Here is a 19,339-nt window from a genome sequence, read left to right as displayed (position 1 = left end):
ATTGGATCCAAGGTAGACGTCGTCAAGGCGACGTCGCCTCGTTTCTTCTCCTTGTGTGGGGAGAAGACATTTCTTCTCCCCGCGAAGCCTCCATGACGTCGTCGCAGAGGTTTCTTCTCCCCATACGAATGAGAAGTCATCGACGACGCCGAGGCCTCGTTGCCTTAAACTAGGAGGCGACATCGCATATGCGACGCCTGGTGAGGGAGGGTGACGACGAATTGGGATCGTCAATGGAGAGTGGCATCAGATCTCCAAGTTGTCCTTTTTCTTCTCTCTCTTCTTCCGTCTCCCTCGGCTAATACCGTCCTGTAGCGAGCAGCAACGATCGACCGTCCCTAAACCCTAAACCCTAAACATGTTTTGATTTATTTTTCTTTTTTCCCATTAATATTTTATAACTGATCAGTTTTAAGCACTTATTTGCCGCTCCATACAGTAATTGGTTGATCATTTATTGTTTCCAACGTGTGTTGCTTCAATTATTATAAATCTCAAATTTTTTTATATATTTATAATATTTATTTTTCATTAGAAATATAATGTCACGGCCAGGAGCGTCTCTTTGCACATGGGCTCGTTTTGGCCAGTTCGGCTCACGCGTCTACCTTATCCGGTTATAACTGGGTTAAGCCTGAGTCGAGCTAGTTTGGAATCAGACCCGTAGCTTTCAAGAGATTCCTTGCTGCCATATATAATCTGAAGAATGAAAGATGAGCAGTGTTCAAGCATGGAAAGTTGATTCTGCAAAATAGGTACCACAACTAATTCCTCAGCTGTCACTGTCACTGTCTCCAAGTTCTAATTTTCTGAAACTTACTAAGAGACCCTGAGCTTTTTGAACCAATTCAGAGATATCAATGTGGTCAAAGTCTTCAATACCAGGTACTACATATGTGACTTGTTGGAACTTTATTAAGCAAATCACTCTATTCTTCTTTAAAAATTAAATAATAAACTAAATTTGATACCTCAGAATCAGTAGTATCAAATATAACATAGAGTAGTCAGAGGAGATATAAAAGATAAAAAAGACCTAGAGATCTATTTGGCAGCAGAAATTGTTCATAGGAATCTGATCACAAACCATCCAATTTTTCTTCCCATCAGGCTTTTGGACAACTGGTAGCAATGTTTTTTGGGAATCATTCATAAACTCGAGTAATAATCCTGTAAGTTTTCTTCTCCAATTTAGCATCAAATAACTCCCTACTGCTTGGTAATCCCACTCCGGAAAGATAACAAACATAAAAAATACCAAATATTTAAGCTAATGAACAAATAAAGAAATGCCAACTTCAACAAAAGTAAAAGAATGTCCTACTGGTTTCATAAAACAAATTAACCTTTGAGAAAAATTCAATGATCCTCGCCTTATATCTGGGATGTACAAGTCATTGAAGGTCCACTTGTGCATCCTTACCAATCAGTCTACATTGCACAAGGCAACATGCAGCTCATGCCATTACATGCAACTAGAATTGACTAACGTAACCAAGGACTTGTATGGTAAAAAACTCATAAATGGGGGCAATCCCTTAATACAAATGACTTTAAAATTGAGATTAATTTTAATACAAGGTGAAGATTGCCCTTAATACAAGGGCAATCTTCACATGCCTTTAGCATTCACAGATCAGAGTCAATGGCTTTAAAATTGAGATCATCATCCGTACCTTTTCTAGAGGAGTGAATGATACAATGACATTTTAATGTTTGAGATATACCCTACTATTGAACATAAAGATGCTTGATAGCCTCTATTTCGGTGCAAGCAGTCACTTCATCAATGTTATGACAAGAGATGCATGTACACACTGTACGTTCTCATTTGAACTGAAAGCTAGGTGATAAACAGTATGACCTTTCTATGTTGCACCACCAATATCTCAAATAAAACATGGGTCAAAGATGTCAGATGCACCAATGAGTAAAAGACGGGCAATTTAAGGATTCAGAAAAAGAAACATATATCTCAGTTAAAATAAGATAATTCCTTTAATATACAAACTTCCTATGGTTTTAGTTCTGTTAAAAAGAACTATGACCTACCACAGGGACTTCCAACTTATTATTTATTGACCAAATTATCAATAAGCAATACTACACTAAATTATTTATTCACCAAAAGAGAAGATTATCCAATAGCCCTACTACACTATATAACTTTCCTTTCCTCCAGAAAACACGAGCAATAAAAAGAAGAAGAAATCAGACATATTTTATAAAAAAATACAAACATGTGAGAAGTTAAAATTGATGGTGTCAAAAAGATGATCAGCAAACCCATTAACTAACATTCCACCTGGAATCAGAGAATATAAAAAATAACCTACTCTCAAGATTAAAAACACCAATTGCCAAGATCGCATAAAATAACCTACAATATCGAGATTTTCCACATCAGTAACCTACTCTATCGGGGATGGGGGGAGGAAGGGGACGAACCCCGTGGCGGGTGGGGAGGGGGTGGGGGGGGGGGGGGGGTAAGAAATGTTGGGGTGGGGGTGTGGGGCGCGTGGTGGGCGGGGGATGGGGGTGGCGGTTGTGGGGTGTGTTGGGTTTGGGGGGGCGCTTCCAGGAAGGTATGGAAGAGGGAGGAAGAGCTGTGGTCCCGGAGGGGAAGAGGAGGGGAGGATGGTGTCGGAGAAGGGGGAGGAAACGTGACGAAGGGGGAAGAAGGAGGGAAGGGGAGGATGTTGTCGGGGAAGGGAGGAGCAGCGAGAGAGGGGTAAAGGGTAAAGAGGGAGAAGGGAGGGGGAGGAAGATGTCGGCGGAAGGAGCGGAGCTGCGACAGTGGAAGAGGGAGGGGGAGAGAGGAGGGATCGGGGAAGGGGGGAATGCAACGGCGAAGGAGGAAGAAAAGAAAGAGAGAGATACCGGGGGGGCGGAGACGCTGTTTCGCCGATGGAGAGGAAGACGCGGCAGCCGCCGTTCACCGAGGAAAACGCCGCAGCGACAGGAACTCGGCGGATGAAGACACCGCCGTTGCTTCCGCTGTTCGCCGATAGGGAGGAAGACAGCCGATCGCCGAGGAAACGCCGTAGTCGTCGCTGGGTTTAGAGCACGGGTGCCCGCGGTGTCCATTGTGCGGGTGGGTAAGGGGCGGGTATTTAAGCTGTCCGTATTCTCATTTGGTTCAATCGAACTAAAGATATAAACTAACTCGAATAAGGTTTCACCCAGTAATGATTGCATCAGGCTGGCTCTGAGCAGAGCCTTGCTTGACCCAAACGACCGCATGGGCCCCGCGCCCGCCCGCGATCCTCGCCATGACATCATATTTCCTATGGAAAAATAAATATTACTAAATAATATAAATAATTGAGATTTAAAATAATTGAACAGGCGATATTGGCAATAATATAATAATTGATAATTTAAATAATTAAGATTTAAAATAATTAAGGGTTTAGAGTTTATGATTTTCGGTTAGGGTTTAGGGATAATGTCAGATGCAACAATGAGTAAAAGACGGGTAAATTAAGGATGCAGAAAAAGAAACATAAATCTCAGTTAAATGACTTGCTTCTAGTATTTAATGCCAATCACACTTTATCAAGTCACCCAGAACAGTTTAAAAACACTCTAACAAATGTAAAATACCTTAATTTACTCATATGACAATGATACTGTGTAAGTAGGTTAGCCATATGTGCAAAGAAACACTTAATATGAAACCCAAAATTGCAAATATTAGTTTACAAAACCTGTAGTTAAGTTAAAATCCAATGTGTGTTCAGATGCTTCAACAATCCTAAGTAAAAAATCAGATAGTTCCTTTAATGTACAAACTTCCTATGGTTTTAGTTCTTTTAAAAAGAACTATGAGCTACCACAGGGACTTCCAACATTTTATTTATTCACCAAATTATCAATAAGTAATACTACACTAAATTATTTATTCACCGAAAGAGAAGATTATCTACTAGCCCTACTACACTATATAACTTTCCATTCCTCCAGAAAACACGAGCAATAAAAAGAAAAAGAAATCAGACATATATTTTATAAAAAATAGAAACATGTCAGAAGTTAAAATTGATGGCGTCAAGAAGATGATCAGCAAACCCAATAACTATAACATTCTACCAGGAATCAGAGAATGTAAAAAATAACCTACTCTATCAAGATTAAAAACAGCAATTGCCAAGATCGCATACCATAACCTAGAATATCGAGATTTTCATCATCAGCAACCAACTCTATCGGCTAAGGGTGGAGGAAGGGGGCACCGCCGTCGGGGGGGGGGGGGGGGGGGGGGGGGGGGCGGGGGGGGGTGTGTTTGTGTGTGTGTGGTGGTGGGAGTGCGCTGCGAGGAAGGGATGGAAGAGGGAGGAGGAGCAGTGGTCCCGGATGGGAATGGGAGGGGAGGATGGTGTCGAGGATCGGGGAGGAACCGCGACGAAGGGAGAAGAAGGAGGGAGGAGAAGGGAAGGGGAGGATGTTGCCGGCGAAGGGAGGAGCAGCGAGAGAGGGGTAAAGGGTAAAGAGGGAGGAGAAGGGAGGGGGAGGAAGGTGTCGGCGGAAGGAGCGGAGCTGCGACAATGGAAGAGGGAGGGGGAGAGAGGAGGGATCGGGGAAGGGGGGGCTGCAACGGCGAAGGAGGAAGAGGAAAAGAAAGAGAGAGATACCGGGGAGGCGGAGACTCTGTTTCGCCGATGGAGAGGAAAACGCCGCAGCGACAGGAACTCAGCGGAGGAAGACACCGCCGTTGCGTCCGCTGTTCGCCGATGGGGAGGAAGACAGACGATCGCCGAGGAAACGCCGCAGTCGTCGCACGGGAGAAAGAGTCGCTGGGTTTAAGGCACGGGTGACCCGGTGTGCATTGGGCGGTGGGTAAGTGGCGGGATTTTATACAGTCTTTGGTTCAATCGAAAGTAGGATATAAAGTCCCCCGATAAAGTTTTAACCCTGTAACGATTGAATCTGGTCGGTGCCTGAGCCGAGCCCTCCATGAGCTCAAACGCGCGAAAGGGCCCCGCCCCTGCCCAGTGGAAGCCCTCCTCGCCATGACATCATATTTCCAATTGAAAAATAGATATTACTAAATAATAGAAAAAATTAAGATTTAAAATAATTGATGCAGGACACATTGTCAATAAAAAAATAATTAAGATTTAACTAATTGAGATTTAAAATAATATAGGGTTTAGGGTTTTGGGTTTTGGGTTTTGGGTTTTGGGTTTAGGGTTTAGGTTTAGTGTTTAGGGTTTAGGGTTTAGGGTGACCCGATGTGCATTGGGCGGTGGGTAAGGGGCAGGATTTTATACAGTCAATATTTAAATTTGGTTCAATCGAAAGCAAGATATAAAGTCGCCCGATAAAGTTTTAACCCTGTAACGATTGAATCAGGCCGGTGCCTAAGCCGAGCCCTGCATGGGCCCAAACGGTCGAAAGGGCCCCGCCCCTGCCTAGTGGAGGCCCTCCTCGCCATGACATCATATTTCCAATTGAAAAATAGATATTACTAAATAATAAAAAAAATTAAGTTTTAAAATAGTTGATGCAGGACACATTGGCAATAAAAAAATAATTAAGATTTAACTAATTAAGATTTAAAATAATATAGGGTTTACGGTTTACGGTTTAGGGTTTAGGGTTTAGGTTTAGTGTTTAGGGTTTAGGGTTTAGAGTTTAGGTTTTAGGGTTTTAGGGTTTTAGGGTTTAGGATTTTAGGGTTTAGGGTTTATGGTTTTTTAGGGTTTAGGATTCAGGGTTCAGGGTTCAGGGTTTAGGGTTTAGGGTTTAGGTTTTGTGTTTAGGGTTTAGGGTTTAGGGTTTAGGGTTTAGGGTTTTATGGTTTTAGGGTTTAGGGTTTAGGGTTTAGGGTTTAGGGTTTATGGTTTATGGTTTTTTAGGGTCTAGGGTTTAGGGTTAGGGTTAAGGTTTTTTAGATTTTTAGGGTTTAGGGTTTTTAGTGCTTAGGGTTTAAGGTTTAGGGTAAAAGTAAGTCGGCCCATCCTACCTTTCCCGAGGCCCAGTTTCGTTTGGAAGGGCCCGTAGTTATGACCTTTCAGGTTCAGCACACTGTCCGGTGACCTTACCGAGTAAGGAACTGAAGACGAAGTGGCCCAAAAAAAAAAATTTTTGCCCTCAAAACCTTGTGTTTCGCTGTCGTAACTGTTACCCGCGGTGACCGGCATCTAAAGTTTAAGCCGGCCCAAATAACCCACAAGATAGGCAAATTAAAGATGGAATCCGGCACCTTAGGTAAGAATAAGAATCCGGCACCTTATTCCCAAATTCAATAACCAAAGATAGACAAATTATCAACACACACACACTCTCTCTCTCTCTCTTATTCCCAAATTCAATAACCAAACATAGACAAAATATCAAGACACACACACACATACACACTCTTATTCCCAAATTCAATAACCAAACATAGACAAAATATCAACACACACGTGACAAGTATGCTCAATTAGATATATTTTTGTTTTTCTTCACTTTTTTTTCTTTAGTACTAACATCACGGAGATCGTCAGTCAAACATAGACAAAATATCAACACACACACACACACGTGATAAGTATGCTCAATTAGATATATTTTTGTTTTTCTCCTTTTTTTCTTTAGTACTAACATCACGAAGATCATCAGTCACCACCTTCCTCATAATTACTATTCCACATATCAACGCTACCATCATTTGTTCTTCCACCGTACCCATGTGAAGTGAATTTACTGTCTGGCTGTGTCTCTGCATCACTATCCTTTCCAAGCAAATCAACATTATCCTAATTAGCAATTCCATCATGATCGTTGAGGTCAAAATCTCCTGCAGCATCTTTCCATCAGAATATGCCTGGATTCCATGTCATCAATCTCCCCTCTTCTTCACTATCATCACTTGCAAGCAACAAAAGATCATCTGTGCCCAAATCACTTCGTGCGGCCTTTCTCATTAAGACTTTGGCTTCTTCAATGTACATGTTCTGCTCATGTAGAATCTATGGAAGACATCTTCTGGGAGGCAATTCATCCCCTGCTAGCTGTAGAATCTCATCGCCAATTAGATGATGCTCATGTCGATTTACAAAAAAGCAAAAGTTCAGCTTGGTTGCTGGAATTTCAATGTCCGTGCAATAAATGTATAAAACTCATACAATTATATGAGACATAAGAACCACAAAAGATAGGCAAATTAAAGGATCAACACAAAAGGTTGAAACCTGAAAGTACTTAGTAGCTAATGGTGGGCATGGATCACCCTGCCTGGATACCCTGCTGTCACAGTATGTGTTACCAACCAACACATGTCCCCAGGCTAGAGCAACAGTTCTGGCAAAAATATAGTATATCTAGCCTGGTAATTGAATAAAAAATTTTGAGTTCAATTATTGAGTTGAATTTAAATAATAAGCCACAGCTAATTTGTGTTATTCATAAATAACAAGCTAAGAGAACTTGGCCTATTAATCAAAGTGACAACTGATTTATCTGGGTGGAGGGCAATGGTTTCAATCTAAGTTGATAATCATTTGGCTTGAGTGGACCAAGCCAAATTAGATATGATTTTTTATTAATTAGTTACAACTGAATCTATATCTAATAAGTTCAATAAGACAAGATTTAACCATGGAACTTGGCTAGATTTATGAATGACAAAGACAATAGGGGTAATGACATGTATGTTTAGGTTATCTTGAATGGTACTAATATTTTCTAGGTTCAAGATTGATTATGAATGTGACACCTTTTGCAGGCATATATTATGGTATGTATTAGTTTAGTAGTCTATTCAGTCTGGCTACACTCTGACCTTGCCAATGCATGTTAAAAGTTGGCATATTCTAGAAGTAGTCTCCTTGGGCTCTCTCAGAGGATAAGTGTCTTGCATAGCGCAAGGTGATTAAATATCGATTCTGAACCTTGTTATAGAGATAAATGTGGCCGAAATCTTTGGGACTTCTGTGATACCCATTTGAAATGTTACTTCTTGTGTTTTTAGATACTAAATGCACTCAAAATATAGTAGAATCTAGTTGAACTTGATTGTACTAACAACTGTTTTATAAATTTTGTAATAAAAAAAAACAACTGTTGTCTAAATCTTTAACAATAGTGAACTCAAAAAGGTGACACTGATTTCTGCAATAATTCTGAAAATAATTTAACATATGCGTAGGCAAATATGAATTCTGGCCTTGCATTCCATAGGGTGCTTGGTCCTTAATTGCACTGGCGCAACAAAATTTAGTGGTATTTGAGCTGTAACTATGATATAGTGGTAATGAAAACTATGCTATATAAAGAGGTAGATATAAGAAATTTAAGAAGCACTTGTTTGCATTTGAAGATTTATTCTTCTTGTATCTTTAATCTTTATATTTTGTTTAGAGGTCAAAGAGAAAAAGAATGCCATCAGTAGAGAAGACATAATCCCTCAGGTTCTCATCACGGTTAGAGCTCAGGTGAGTAAAAAATTAAAATATTTAATAATCAACTTGTAAAAAATATAACACAAAACAGGTAATATGCAAGCACTGAATAAATTACATGTTGCACCATCAGGAGAGAAGAGATATCCCTCAGCTTCTCATCAGGGTTATAGATCAGTTGGCTAAACAAAGAGGCAAAATACTCAACAATCAACTAATTAAGTATACAATAGAGAACAAGTTAGATACAAGCACACTAATAAATACAATGCTGAAAAGGACTTTAGGTAGCCTTCTTTGTGGCTAGCAAGGACATAAAATTGTTTGAATACCAAAAGATAAACCCTCAATGAGACAGAAAGTCTAATACGGTGCTCTCACCAAGCTCCACCAAAACACACAGATAATGCTGGATGCGGAACCCAAAAGTCAGCATCCGGGAAAGCTTATGCCATGATACAAGATGTGGATCAAATATCTATCACTTATTTGCCATGCGTTATTAATATCTTTGACATATGTTTGTAATCTAATAAACGCTTCTAAATATGCATGCCTTAAGAAAAACCTCAATATACTACAACAACTAACTTAAGATGATAGCTTGATCGAATGCCTATAACTAAAACATGTAGCAATACATATAAAAATGACTACCAAATATATTGCCATACCACTTTAGATGGTACGATATAATTCAAAATTTAAGGAAAACATCATTATCACATAGAAATTGTTTATGATGTTATAAGATAACACCACAAGATCAATGCAAACCAATAGTTCATATTTTTTCAATTTCCAAGGGATAATATAACAAGAAACCAATCCCAAAAACTTGATCATTAGCAGAGTGCTATAATAGGTTCCAATGATAAGCATCAACTTCACAATCAGCTTCATTATATGAATAAATTTCAGTTCATATTCATCTTCACAAAGGAAATCAAATTAAGGTCAAACATGACAATGTATTGAAAATCAATCTATTATAAAGTTTAACCTTATATCTACCTACATCAACATGAACACTACATGGTCCTCAAATTTATTGGAGGCAAAAAGCTTGCCAAATTGATTGAGCATACAACAAGAAAAAAAGAAAGATTAAAACTTATCTTCAGCAAACAAATGAAAAATAAATAACATATTCTAGATTGAATAAACAAAAACATTGAATGGTAGCAAAAGAGATAACTGAAAATAAGATGAGCATAAAGGACAAAAGAAAGTTTATAGAAATGGCGGAAAATTAAAGAAATAGATTGAAACATAGGAGCCAGACAGAAACATGAGAATGACAACACAAACAAGAGGCATCTCTATCTCTTGAAATGATCAACTTATATTGGAGACCGATCCAACTCCTAGTGGGAGTTAACTAATGAGAAGCCTTTTAGCTGTCTCCCATTGAAATAAATGTACACTTTAAAATAAACAATATGTGCTTCTCTTTGTTTCTTCCTTTATCCGTGAGGATATTTTTTGTTGCTTATAGCATTTGAAAATGTCTAACAAACTGTTCAAGATTCTCCATAATTCAAAAAAATATATTTCCTCATATTCAAGATTCCTTTTAGTTGTAAAGGCTCATGTTCGTAATGCATATACAAGGAAAATCAAGGTTTCAAATGTCAGCTCGGCACCGATTATGATAATAGGTTGGACAAAAATGGAACCAATAGACTGGGTGATACATGAACCTGTACCGCCCACCCAATATCATCAGAAGGAATAATAAAAAAATTTGAAACCAACTGGTACTGGCCTATTAGCTTGGCACTGGCCTGGCCCTTCCTTGAAGAAGGTTTTATAAATACAGGTAAGAACATGATCTGCCACATATTTTCAGTTCTTCCTAATATTTCAAGAAAGCACCAGTATTATTCTATAAGCATCAGCCTAGTTTTTCTCTGTGAACAAAGCAGAACAAAAACACTCAAAACTTTATAAAAGCTCTTACCAACTATCTGTTGCAAAATTTAGGACTTCATAGCCTTCTCTTTCTAACACCATTCTAGCAAATAGAAAACTTAAATTTTATAATATATGCAGCAGTAAAAGTCATATAGGCTTATCTTAATTCTAAACCATGACAACCATAACAATTTAAAAGAGCTATGTAGCTGACACCAAATAGATGGGAGATGGCACCTTCTGTTGGCATATAACTTAAATGCTTACTTGTAACTGCTAAAGTTTTATTACTATAAGTTGGCAATATATTCTTATAACTGCAATATATTCTTATGAATCTTAATAATCCTTTCTAAGAAGATTAAAATGATAAAGTCAGATTTGTACATATTCTATTGGTCAAAATAATATAGCACTCCCAAAAAGAAAAAGCATATCTTTCTCCCATCTTCAAACAAATAATTCACTCCTGTGCATTCTACTTGCTAGCTGCTTGAGGCTGCTCAAATCCAAATTGAAACAAGCAAAGCAAAAAAAAATCTTTCATCTATTTCATGCCTTTGTGCATTTGTGTTGCTATAACTATTCTTTTTGTGGAAAAACTTCTCTATGTTGTTTTCTATTCCTTGCTGTTTCTTGTTAAGATGCCTTGAGCAATAAAGACTTGTCTTGTCCCAAGTCCAGATCAAGTGATACCGCACAAAGCAAGTAGGTACACATTTCTTGTCCTCCAGTGTTCGCAGGGACCATGTCAGGCACGTACAGAATCATGAGACGAGAACAGAATTTTCTTATTTAGATGGTAACTGTGACTCTCATTTTTATCTAAGGTGCTTATATACTGTCACCTCCTTATATGTGTTATCAGCACTAGCCATGTTCAAGCAGAAGGTGTAAAACCATGGCAAAAACCAGTGTTCGCAGCAACCATCAGCTGTTATGGTAGGTGCTAACCAAATGTGCTACTCTAATTTGTTAGAAGTTGCGGTGTCCAATGTGCTACCCTAATTTGTTAGAAGTTCTAGCGTCCAATCAGTTTCAATTTAGTGACTATTACAGTATGCTGATGCTTTAATATCATTATAAAAGCAAGGTTCATATTCTACATGTTGAAAACAACCTCCTGTTAAATATAAATGCAAACCAAGAGTTAGTTTCATAACCATGAATATAATTACTAAGAACACAGTTGATGGAGAAAAGGAATATGCCACTTATAAAAGGTTGTCATCCATGTAAATTTCTCAAGAAGGAGAGTATGTCATCCTCATAAAAATTTAATTAGGTCACTGCATGAAATTTCTAATCCAAAAATAAAACTCAATGATTTTATGAGTTTCAGAGTGACCGAAAACAAATCGTTTAGGTTTGTTGTGTCCGACATAGAAGATTAATTTGCAAGTTGTACATTATTGAGACAATTTGAACCCCTTTGTGGATACACACTTGAACATCTGACAACATGCATGATTGAATCATAAATCTAGCTTCTAATTGCTGTAGATATCGTTTAAATTTGCAATTTCACAAGCGACCACAGAAAGTACCTTGAACTAGTACTAGAACAGCTTTAGAAGACAAGTACAATCGAATAATCATAATCTTTCTACCTATGCAAGATAAATGTGGTAGATCCAAACGAGTCAAGACATGTTTGAGGTCATCGTACGAGGGAAGCCCCGCAGTAATTTTTTAAGCGACTGTTACCGATTCAACCAACTTTGAGAAAGCGAAGGAAATATAATCGAATTTATATTCGGCGACCTAATAGAGCAACCTAGGAGACGATCTTGCCTACCAATCTCGCAAACCGTAATTTTCTCACAAAGAAAAGATCCAAACAACGAAACATATAGGACCAACGAACCTGATTCATCAGATATATGACATATCAGGTCACCGCTCTTCCACGTCCAACGTTTTCTTGGAAAAAGAACATCCAAACGACGGAGCCAAAAGAGAGCGCAAGCATCAAGAACTAGAGAAGGCTTTTTTTTGTTTTTGTTTTTGGAGAAATGGATACCACGAAGGAAGAGTCATTGGAACAGACACGATGAATCCGCCGTCGCCGATGCAGAAGACACTCATCCACCATTCGGCCATCGCAATCCAACTTTTCTAGGGTTAGGGTTTGTGATCGGGGGACGGGGAAAGAAGAACTGTCGACGTTGAGGGAGAGGAATTTTGAGTTTTTGCACATTAGTCCCCAGAATCTGCTATTTTCTTTATAGGATTTCTCACATTCTTTTATTTGTATAGAAGTAATTATTATTATTATTATTATCACAGTCGTATCTCCTGCCCACGGCCGCGTTGACTCCAAGCATCATTACGTCCCTACCTCCAACGTAGGACGTTGACTCTAATGATCGTGGCATCCCTACCTCCAACGTAGGACGAACTTTGGACATGACAAAATGGTCATCTAATCTAATGGGGAGTATTATGCAGCACACCACCAACTAGTCCTGTGGAGTCGTAAAGGATTCGATTGGTGAATAGCAAGCAAGCACAACAAGGAGCCTCCTCCGTCCGTTGTGCTTACCGTGGGAATCTACTTTTGTGTTTTTTTGTTTTTATCTACATTATTATTGTTATTATTATTATTGTTGTTATTATTATTATTATTATTATTATTATTATTATTATTATTATTATTATTGTTATGCCCTTCCCAACTTCATCGTCGCTTTACTCCATTCAATTATTTTTGTACTGACAATCTTTCAACGGAATGTGAGTCACCCACCTCCGGACTTGGGTTCTTCAGTGGCGAGACATTAGTGAGGATTAGAGATGCTTTGGATGGGAGTGAATGAACCCAAAAGCAAAATGATAGAAGATCCGACCTGTCGTCACGTTATCTCGAGTGGGGTACTTCCTGCGGAATGAAGTTGCCATCTTACATCATGATGTATTCCACTTCCCACTTCTTGCGCTGGTGGTGGATGCCTCTGAGGTTGCTTTTCAGGGCAGGGCAAGCCATCGGCAGAGGGAAACGGCCGGAAGATGGCGAGCCACCTGTCTCTCGCTCTCAGCCATCTTCTTCGTTCTCCCTTTTTCTTGCTCCTCTCCCTCTCTCTGCTCACGTACTTGGTCGTCCGAGCGTTGAGGGTGACAGGAAACTCCCGGAGGGCGATAGTGGCGGCCTCTCCTCCGGGGACTACTGGACTTCCTCTCTCTGATCGGGGAGACACCGGCATTCCTAGCGGCCAACCACAGCGGCAAGGGTGTTTACGACTTCGTCAGGGCACGCCATCTACGGTGATCTCCAATCCCTCGAAATCACATCGAACTTGGTGTTATTGTTTCATCTCATACTTGCACAGCGGAGCAGAGAAGCAGCTATTATTATTCTGTGGGCCCTTGCTTCTGCCGATCGAATCTTGGGTCTCTCTTCGGTCCTTGTCACTTTGTTGTTTGATAGCTCGGTGAGATCGGTGAGGAGGTAGTGGGGATTTAAAGTTTAACTAAGTGGAAAAACAAAGAGAAAAAAAAAATGTTCTTCCTTTGCCTCTTTCTTTGTACTAAATCATTGTAATTCGGCAAAGACATCCATACATGCACCCAAATCTGACTCCCTGATCTAGTTAAACCCACTCATAGGATGGATGCACTATGTTCTGAGATTTTGGCATAAACATGCAGATACGAAGAATAGATGCGCCCGCCCCAATTCGCTACATGACTATTCGCAACTCGATTCTGCTTTGCAGAAACTGCATATTAGCTGCTCCTCATAAGATGCCTTTTTGCAAGATGAGCTGTAGATGCTCTGGGTTTAAGCCACGTATGCCCTGGCCGATAATACTACTAGATTTACGTTTGTCTGTGTTTTCTCCACAGGTACGGAGAGTGTTTCAAAACCAATATACTTGGACGCACCCATGTTTTTGTGTCAAGCATTGTAGCCGTTCGGACACTCCTAGGTCATGAGTCTCCTGATTTCTCAAAGAGGTATATAAGGTCAATAACGGAGCTCGTGGGAGATCAAAGTTTGCTTTGTGCTTCCCATGAGCAACACAAGTTCATCAGTCGCCACATCTCCTGTCTGTTCAAATTAGACTCGATGGATTCAACAGTCAAGAAATTTGATGAATTGGTCATTCATACTTTGCGCGGTTGGGAGCAGAAAGATACTGTCCTGGTGCTTAGCGATGCTATGAAGGTAGCTATCGCCTGGTTTGAGCAATCCACAAACTCTTGAATTATTTAACAAGTTTATTCCCTGTGAAACCTTTTCTTTTAATGATTGTTAATTTCAGATTACGTTCAATGCGATCTGTAAGATGCTCATAAGCACAGAGGACGAGCACGAGCTAGAAATTCTAAGAAACGATGTTTCTGAAGTAAGCAAAGCGATGCTAGCCTTGCCTTTGAAATTTCCAGGGACTAGATTCTACAGGGGTCTCAAGGTAAGTAAGTTCTTGGAACAACACTTTTGATAATAAGAAAGAGGTATATTATTAACATGAGAGGTATGAATTGATGAGGCAGGCCAGGAGAAGGATAATGAATACACTAAGAAAAATGATAGATTTAAGGAAAAGGGGATCAGAGTGTCATGAAGACTTCTTACAAGGCTTTGTAAGAGATGAATCACACGGTAACGAGCCATTGACCGATGACCAAATCTTGGATAATATCTTGACACTGATAATTGCAGGTGTGCTTGAAACACTTCCTAAGTTTAATGTTGAACAAATGTGTATAAGGAAGATGCGGGAATTCCCTAACTAGTTTTATGTGCAGGTCAGGTAACAACAGCAAGTTCAATAGCTTGGATGGTCAAGTACTTGGATGAGAACCAAGAGGTCCAAGAAAAACTAAGAGTATGTAAAAGATCAATAAGTAGGGAACTAAAGTTGTTTGAAACTGTCTAATGCCAATGTGACTATATATTCTAATGCGGTATTTCTGTACAGGCTTTACACTTGGAGCTAGCATTTGCAAATTCTTTGTCACCTCTTGGATCTGAAGTTCTTAATGTTATGCCATATGCTCTTAAGGTGAGCTCACACCCGCTTCTGAGCTTGCTGGTTGAAGATGCGACACTAGATATCAAAATTTATTCAAGTTATGCTACACAATCAGACAAATTTTCTGGTTCGTAGGTCTTTATGCATTTGCAGTATTGCCTCAGATACGTGTCCTACCAATGCGAAGACTAAAGCTTTTTAACCATAAGAGAGCTCGTACATGAGAATTCATTTTGACATATACATATGGGATTTTATAAGCTTATATTCATGTTTTATGTAGCCTGGCAAGAATAGCTTTGTGATTTGAATTCACTCGATGTACAGATTGTGAAGGAGACCTTGAGGATGGCAACGATTGTGTCTTGGTTTCCGAGAGTGGCACTGAAGGACTCTGAGATTGGAGGTATGTGGTGGACAAAGGCCCAATAGTAGATATGCTGGCCTGCTGCTAGAACAGAAAGCCTTCTTTTGTCAAAATTAAGACTCAAAGTTACCGAGCTTTATGCAGATTGTTTTTAAGTCTGCCAGTGAAGCTCTTTGACCTGGTTCATAATTAAGTCATCTGCATTTTTATTTGAGAAAGAAGATTCGTAGCTTTCGTAAAGGTATTTGAAGTTCAATTTTTTATCTGCATTTCCAATTTCAGACTGTCTCTCTTCTGTGGTTCACTCATCTTGATCGGTACGTAGTAGTATCTTACAGTCCTAGGCCTCAAACCATGCCTTTTGTGATATTCGCGAAAGGAAAATGTGACTTAAAACAGGTCTTAGCTACCGATAAGGTATCATAGCTTTACTGAAAAATATTTGGCTTTTCATAACACTGACTAGTGTCTGTGTGTATTCCTAACAGGATTAAGGATTCAGAAAGGGTGGATTGTGAATGTAAATGCGAGATCTATACACTATGATCCTGTGGTGTATGATGACCCAGTGAAGTTCAATCCATCGAGGTTCGACGTAAGTTACTTGAGCTGGCATCCTATGAATTGCTAACAGGTTTGGTTGCCCGATTAGAACAAACTTAGAAGGTATTAGCTAGTTCATTTGTTGTCCACGTTCACTGATATAGCCAAACAAATGAGATTGGAAAACAAAAAGAACATCCATGGAGGAAGTATCTTGTTGTCCATGACATAGATGCCAACGATCGACCAAGCTATATTTGTTTTTTTTTTTTTTTTCCTTTCCCTTTCATCTTTTTAATATCAGCTATGGCTTCCTCTGATACAGGATGACTCCAAGCCCTATAGCTTCTTGGCATTTGGAATAGGAGGGAGGATATGCGTGGGAATGAACCTAGCCAAGGCTATGATGCTAGTTTTTCTACATCGGCTCGACATACAGGTGGGTTCCCCCGGAATTATTTTCTCTGTTTTCACCTTACCTTTTGCTCTGATCTAATCTGTTGTTGTACTTTTGCGGTTTTCCTTGCATTCTTATCAGAGAATAAAAGCTATAGGATTATAGTTTTTAACTTGTGAGTAGAATTGGCATTAAAAGAAAGGGAAAAAGGAGATATTTCAAAGCTTGTGGCTTATTGTTGATCAGGTGGAGGGTGACTGATTCGGATTCGAGCTTGCAGAAAGGAGCAATGTTCCCGATGCTGCGAAGCGGGTGTCCTATCACTGTCTCCCCTGTTGTGGTAGAGCCTAAATGACCGTAGCGATGGGGAAGCGTGCCATCTGATGTGGTGTCTGCATGCTAATAATGTGAAACAGATGCAGTTTATGCCATGGGTATGTACCTGATTTCAAATGTATCAGAGGTACAGTGAGTAATTAAATCTCATCTCATGAATCTTATGTTCATGTTTGATGACGCTCAAATAAGGATCATTTTCCTCTCTCTTTGTTGTCGCTCATCAGCATTGTTAAGGTTGATTCTAACATCATTTTCCTTTCTTTCCTCATGCAGCCATATTGGTTTTTTCCTTGTGTGCGACACAGGGATTAAGTAATAATAATCTGTAACGATTAAAGCCAGTAAATAGAAATGGCATCTGTATTCAACACCACAAATAGTAGAAATGAGTGTCCTTTTAAGTTTGAACATCATCTTTTAATTGGTTTTTCATCGACTCAGGAAAAAGAAGCAACCGAGTCTTACAACCCCAACCCGAACCCCCACCCCCACCCGCCGAATGTAAGTCCGGTTTGTCTGATTACGTCTCCTCGATACACGCATAACAACATCTATCATTCGTGCACTTCATAGGAGGGATCTGATTTTGAGCCAACAGCTTTATTTATGCCAATAGATTTTAGATTCTTTCCTAGTACGGACGCATCCTTCTTACAAGTCTTGGAAAGGCAACCTCCACGACAATTATTCATGATCAAGTCAACCCGTGCTATCCGATTGATAACGAGCAAATTTTGTTGATACATAAATAAATAAATAAATAAATAAATGGCGAATTTTCCGGAAAAAGCCATCAGCTGGTCATATTCTCCTTGTACGTGTGGATTCCAAGGAGAAGTCTCATTGGTATCGCTTGCATCAGAAGATCAATTAATATTCTATATATCATAGAAGCAAGAGGTGGAACCAAGGGGGTGGCTCCAGACGCTCTAACACTCCACGCAAATCGAGGGATCCAATTCTAATTAAAGATACATGATGGAGAGTCTCGGCCCGTAGCAACTCATCAGGATCTAGATTTCATTTACCCTGAAGAGGAGTGCAATGTTTTTTCTAAGTTCGACCTTGGGAAACCTCACCCATGAAGTGGAAAGCAAACTATCATTACTCGCACGGAAGAGGCAACACGAGCATTGCTGTACAACCATACCCTGGAGAACCAAAGCCATGAATGACATCAAGCAAGAAAACGAAAAGAGGGGAAATTACTGGTTTAATTGCATGCACGTACGGAACAAGCAATATTACCACTGTCAATAGAGTGGTACGCTGCCGGAGAAACAATATTATCATCAATGACTTAGCTTTCATATATCATTCCCTTAGTGATGAACAAGTCGTAGTTGTTAATCATAGGTGTCCTATAAACCAATCACGTGAACGATGACACGTGTGACTTGACATACAATTTTTTTCTTATTATTATTATTTGATATTTTATCACTATATATTGCATGTTGCTTGAATATATTTTGATGTATATGGATCTGTGCAATGATAATTAGATCGTGATAAGATCACGATAATAAGATCGACTTGCCTTTAAATACATATTCTAAATAATCTCGATCATAAGTTACTTGAGAGGGACATCGAGATAACCGGACATACTAGTGTGTTGTATACTCATCCATATGATAGATGCAACTGGTCTCATAGCTGCTCGTGTGGAGACACTAGGGATATAGTACAAATGTTCATTAGAGAATGAGTTCATTAATTGATCCATTTACGGAATGTTTGATGGTTCATGATGTCTTATTATCATATAGCGATTTCGTAGTCTTAATGGTGTATCTGGTCCTTAGACTTGAGACACCAAAGATATCCTGTATGAGTACTTCATTCTTTGATACCAGACTTATAGGTCTGAAGGTTCCAAATCTAGCACGACCGGTCATCGAGAGTGGTAGCCAACCTTACGAGAACTATTAAGTTTCAATATAGAATCATCAACTCTCGATGTCATGAGAGGAATATTTCATATGTTCTTGCTCAAATAAATCTTTGGTCAGGGTCATTCGGATTGAGAGAAAAGGAGTTCTTCAGGAGAATTGGATTAGAGCAAGACCATAGTAGAAACCGTATAGGTTTGACAGCACCATACCCGGTATACGATATATGAGATACTAGATTTATGAGTGATTATAAGTATACAGTAACTAAGAATAGATATGTCTAATAGATTATATTCCTCTATATCGTTTGGGGACTGCAACGTAGTGGCCTACTACGTCCGTAGTCGATGAGTCGAGTGAATTATTATAGAGATAATAATTCACTGAGCCAGAAGGGGTTCTGACAGGTATAACTCACGGCCAGCTCGATATTGGGCCTAGAGGGTAACATATATATGGTAGGCATTGCGATGAGTAGAGGTTCAGATATGAGATATCCGATGGAGCCG

At 39.4% G+C, this 19,339-nt stretch overlaps 1 protein-coding gene, 1 long non-coding RNA gene and 1 pseudogene across 12 annotated transcripts in view; 1 reads left to right on the top strand and 2 right to left on the bottom strand.

The window, feature by feature from the left end:
* LOC135639844 (uncharacterized) overlaps positions 1 to 3,276 on the bottom strand; it is a 48,122-nt gene extending 44,846 nt beyond the window's left edge. For 9 of the 11 annotated variants that reach the window (XR_010497060.1, XR_010497061.1, XR_010497062.1 and 6 more), the window contains exon 1: positions 2,881 to 3,276. Coding sequence is in view for 3 of the 11 variants with exons in the window: in XM_065153817.1 (XP_065009889.1) it covers positions 2,881 to 3,243 (363 nt within the window). In the remaining 8 variants the exon portion in view is untranslated. The remainder of the gene's footprint in view (positions 1 to 2,880) is intronic. The other 2 variants (XM_065153829.1, XM_065153834.1) reach the window with 1 other exon arrangement.
* Positions 3,277 to 6,402: 3,126 nt separating this feature from the next.
* On the bottom strand, positions 6,403 to 12,619 carry LOC135639841 (uncharacterized). The gene is made up of 2 exons (XR_010497052.1): positions 12,175 to 12,619; positions 6,403 to 7,001 (listed from the first exon to the last, which is right to left on the bottom strand). It is a non-coding gene; the product is annotated as an uncharacterized LOC135639841 (long non-coding RNA).
* A 461-nt stretch (positions 12,620 to 13,080) lies between these two features.
* Positions 13,081 to 17,138, top strand: LOC135639834 (abscisic acid 8'-hydroxylase 4-like; annotated as a pseudogene).
* Positions 17,139 to 19,339: the final 2,201 nt, after the last annotated feature.

This window comes from Musa acuminata, chromosome BXJ1-4 (genome assembly GCF_036884655.1).
Source record: "Musa acuminata AAA Group cultivar baxijiao chromosome BXJ1-4, Cavendish_Baxijiao_AAA, whole genome shotgun sequence".
NCBI classification, from domain to species: Eukaryota; Viridiplantae; Streptophyta; class Magnoliopsida; order Zingiberales; family Musaceae; genus Musa; species Musa acuminata.
The sequence above is the reverse complement of the archived record's forward strand: the minus strand, read 5'-3'. Positions and strand labels throughout refer to the sequence as shown.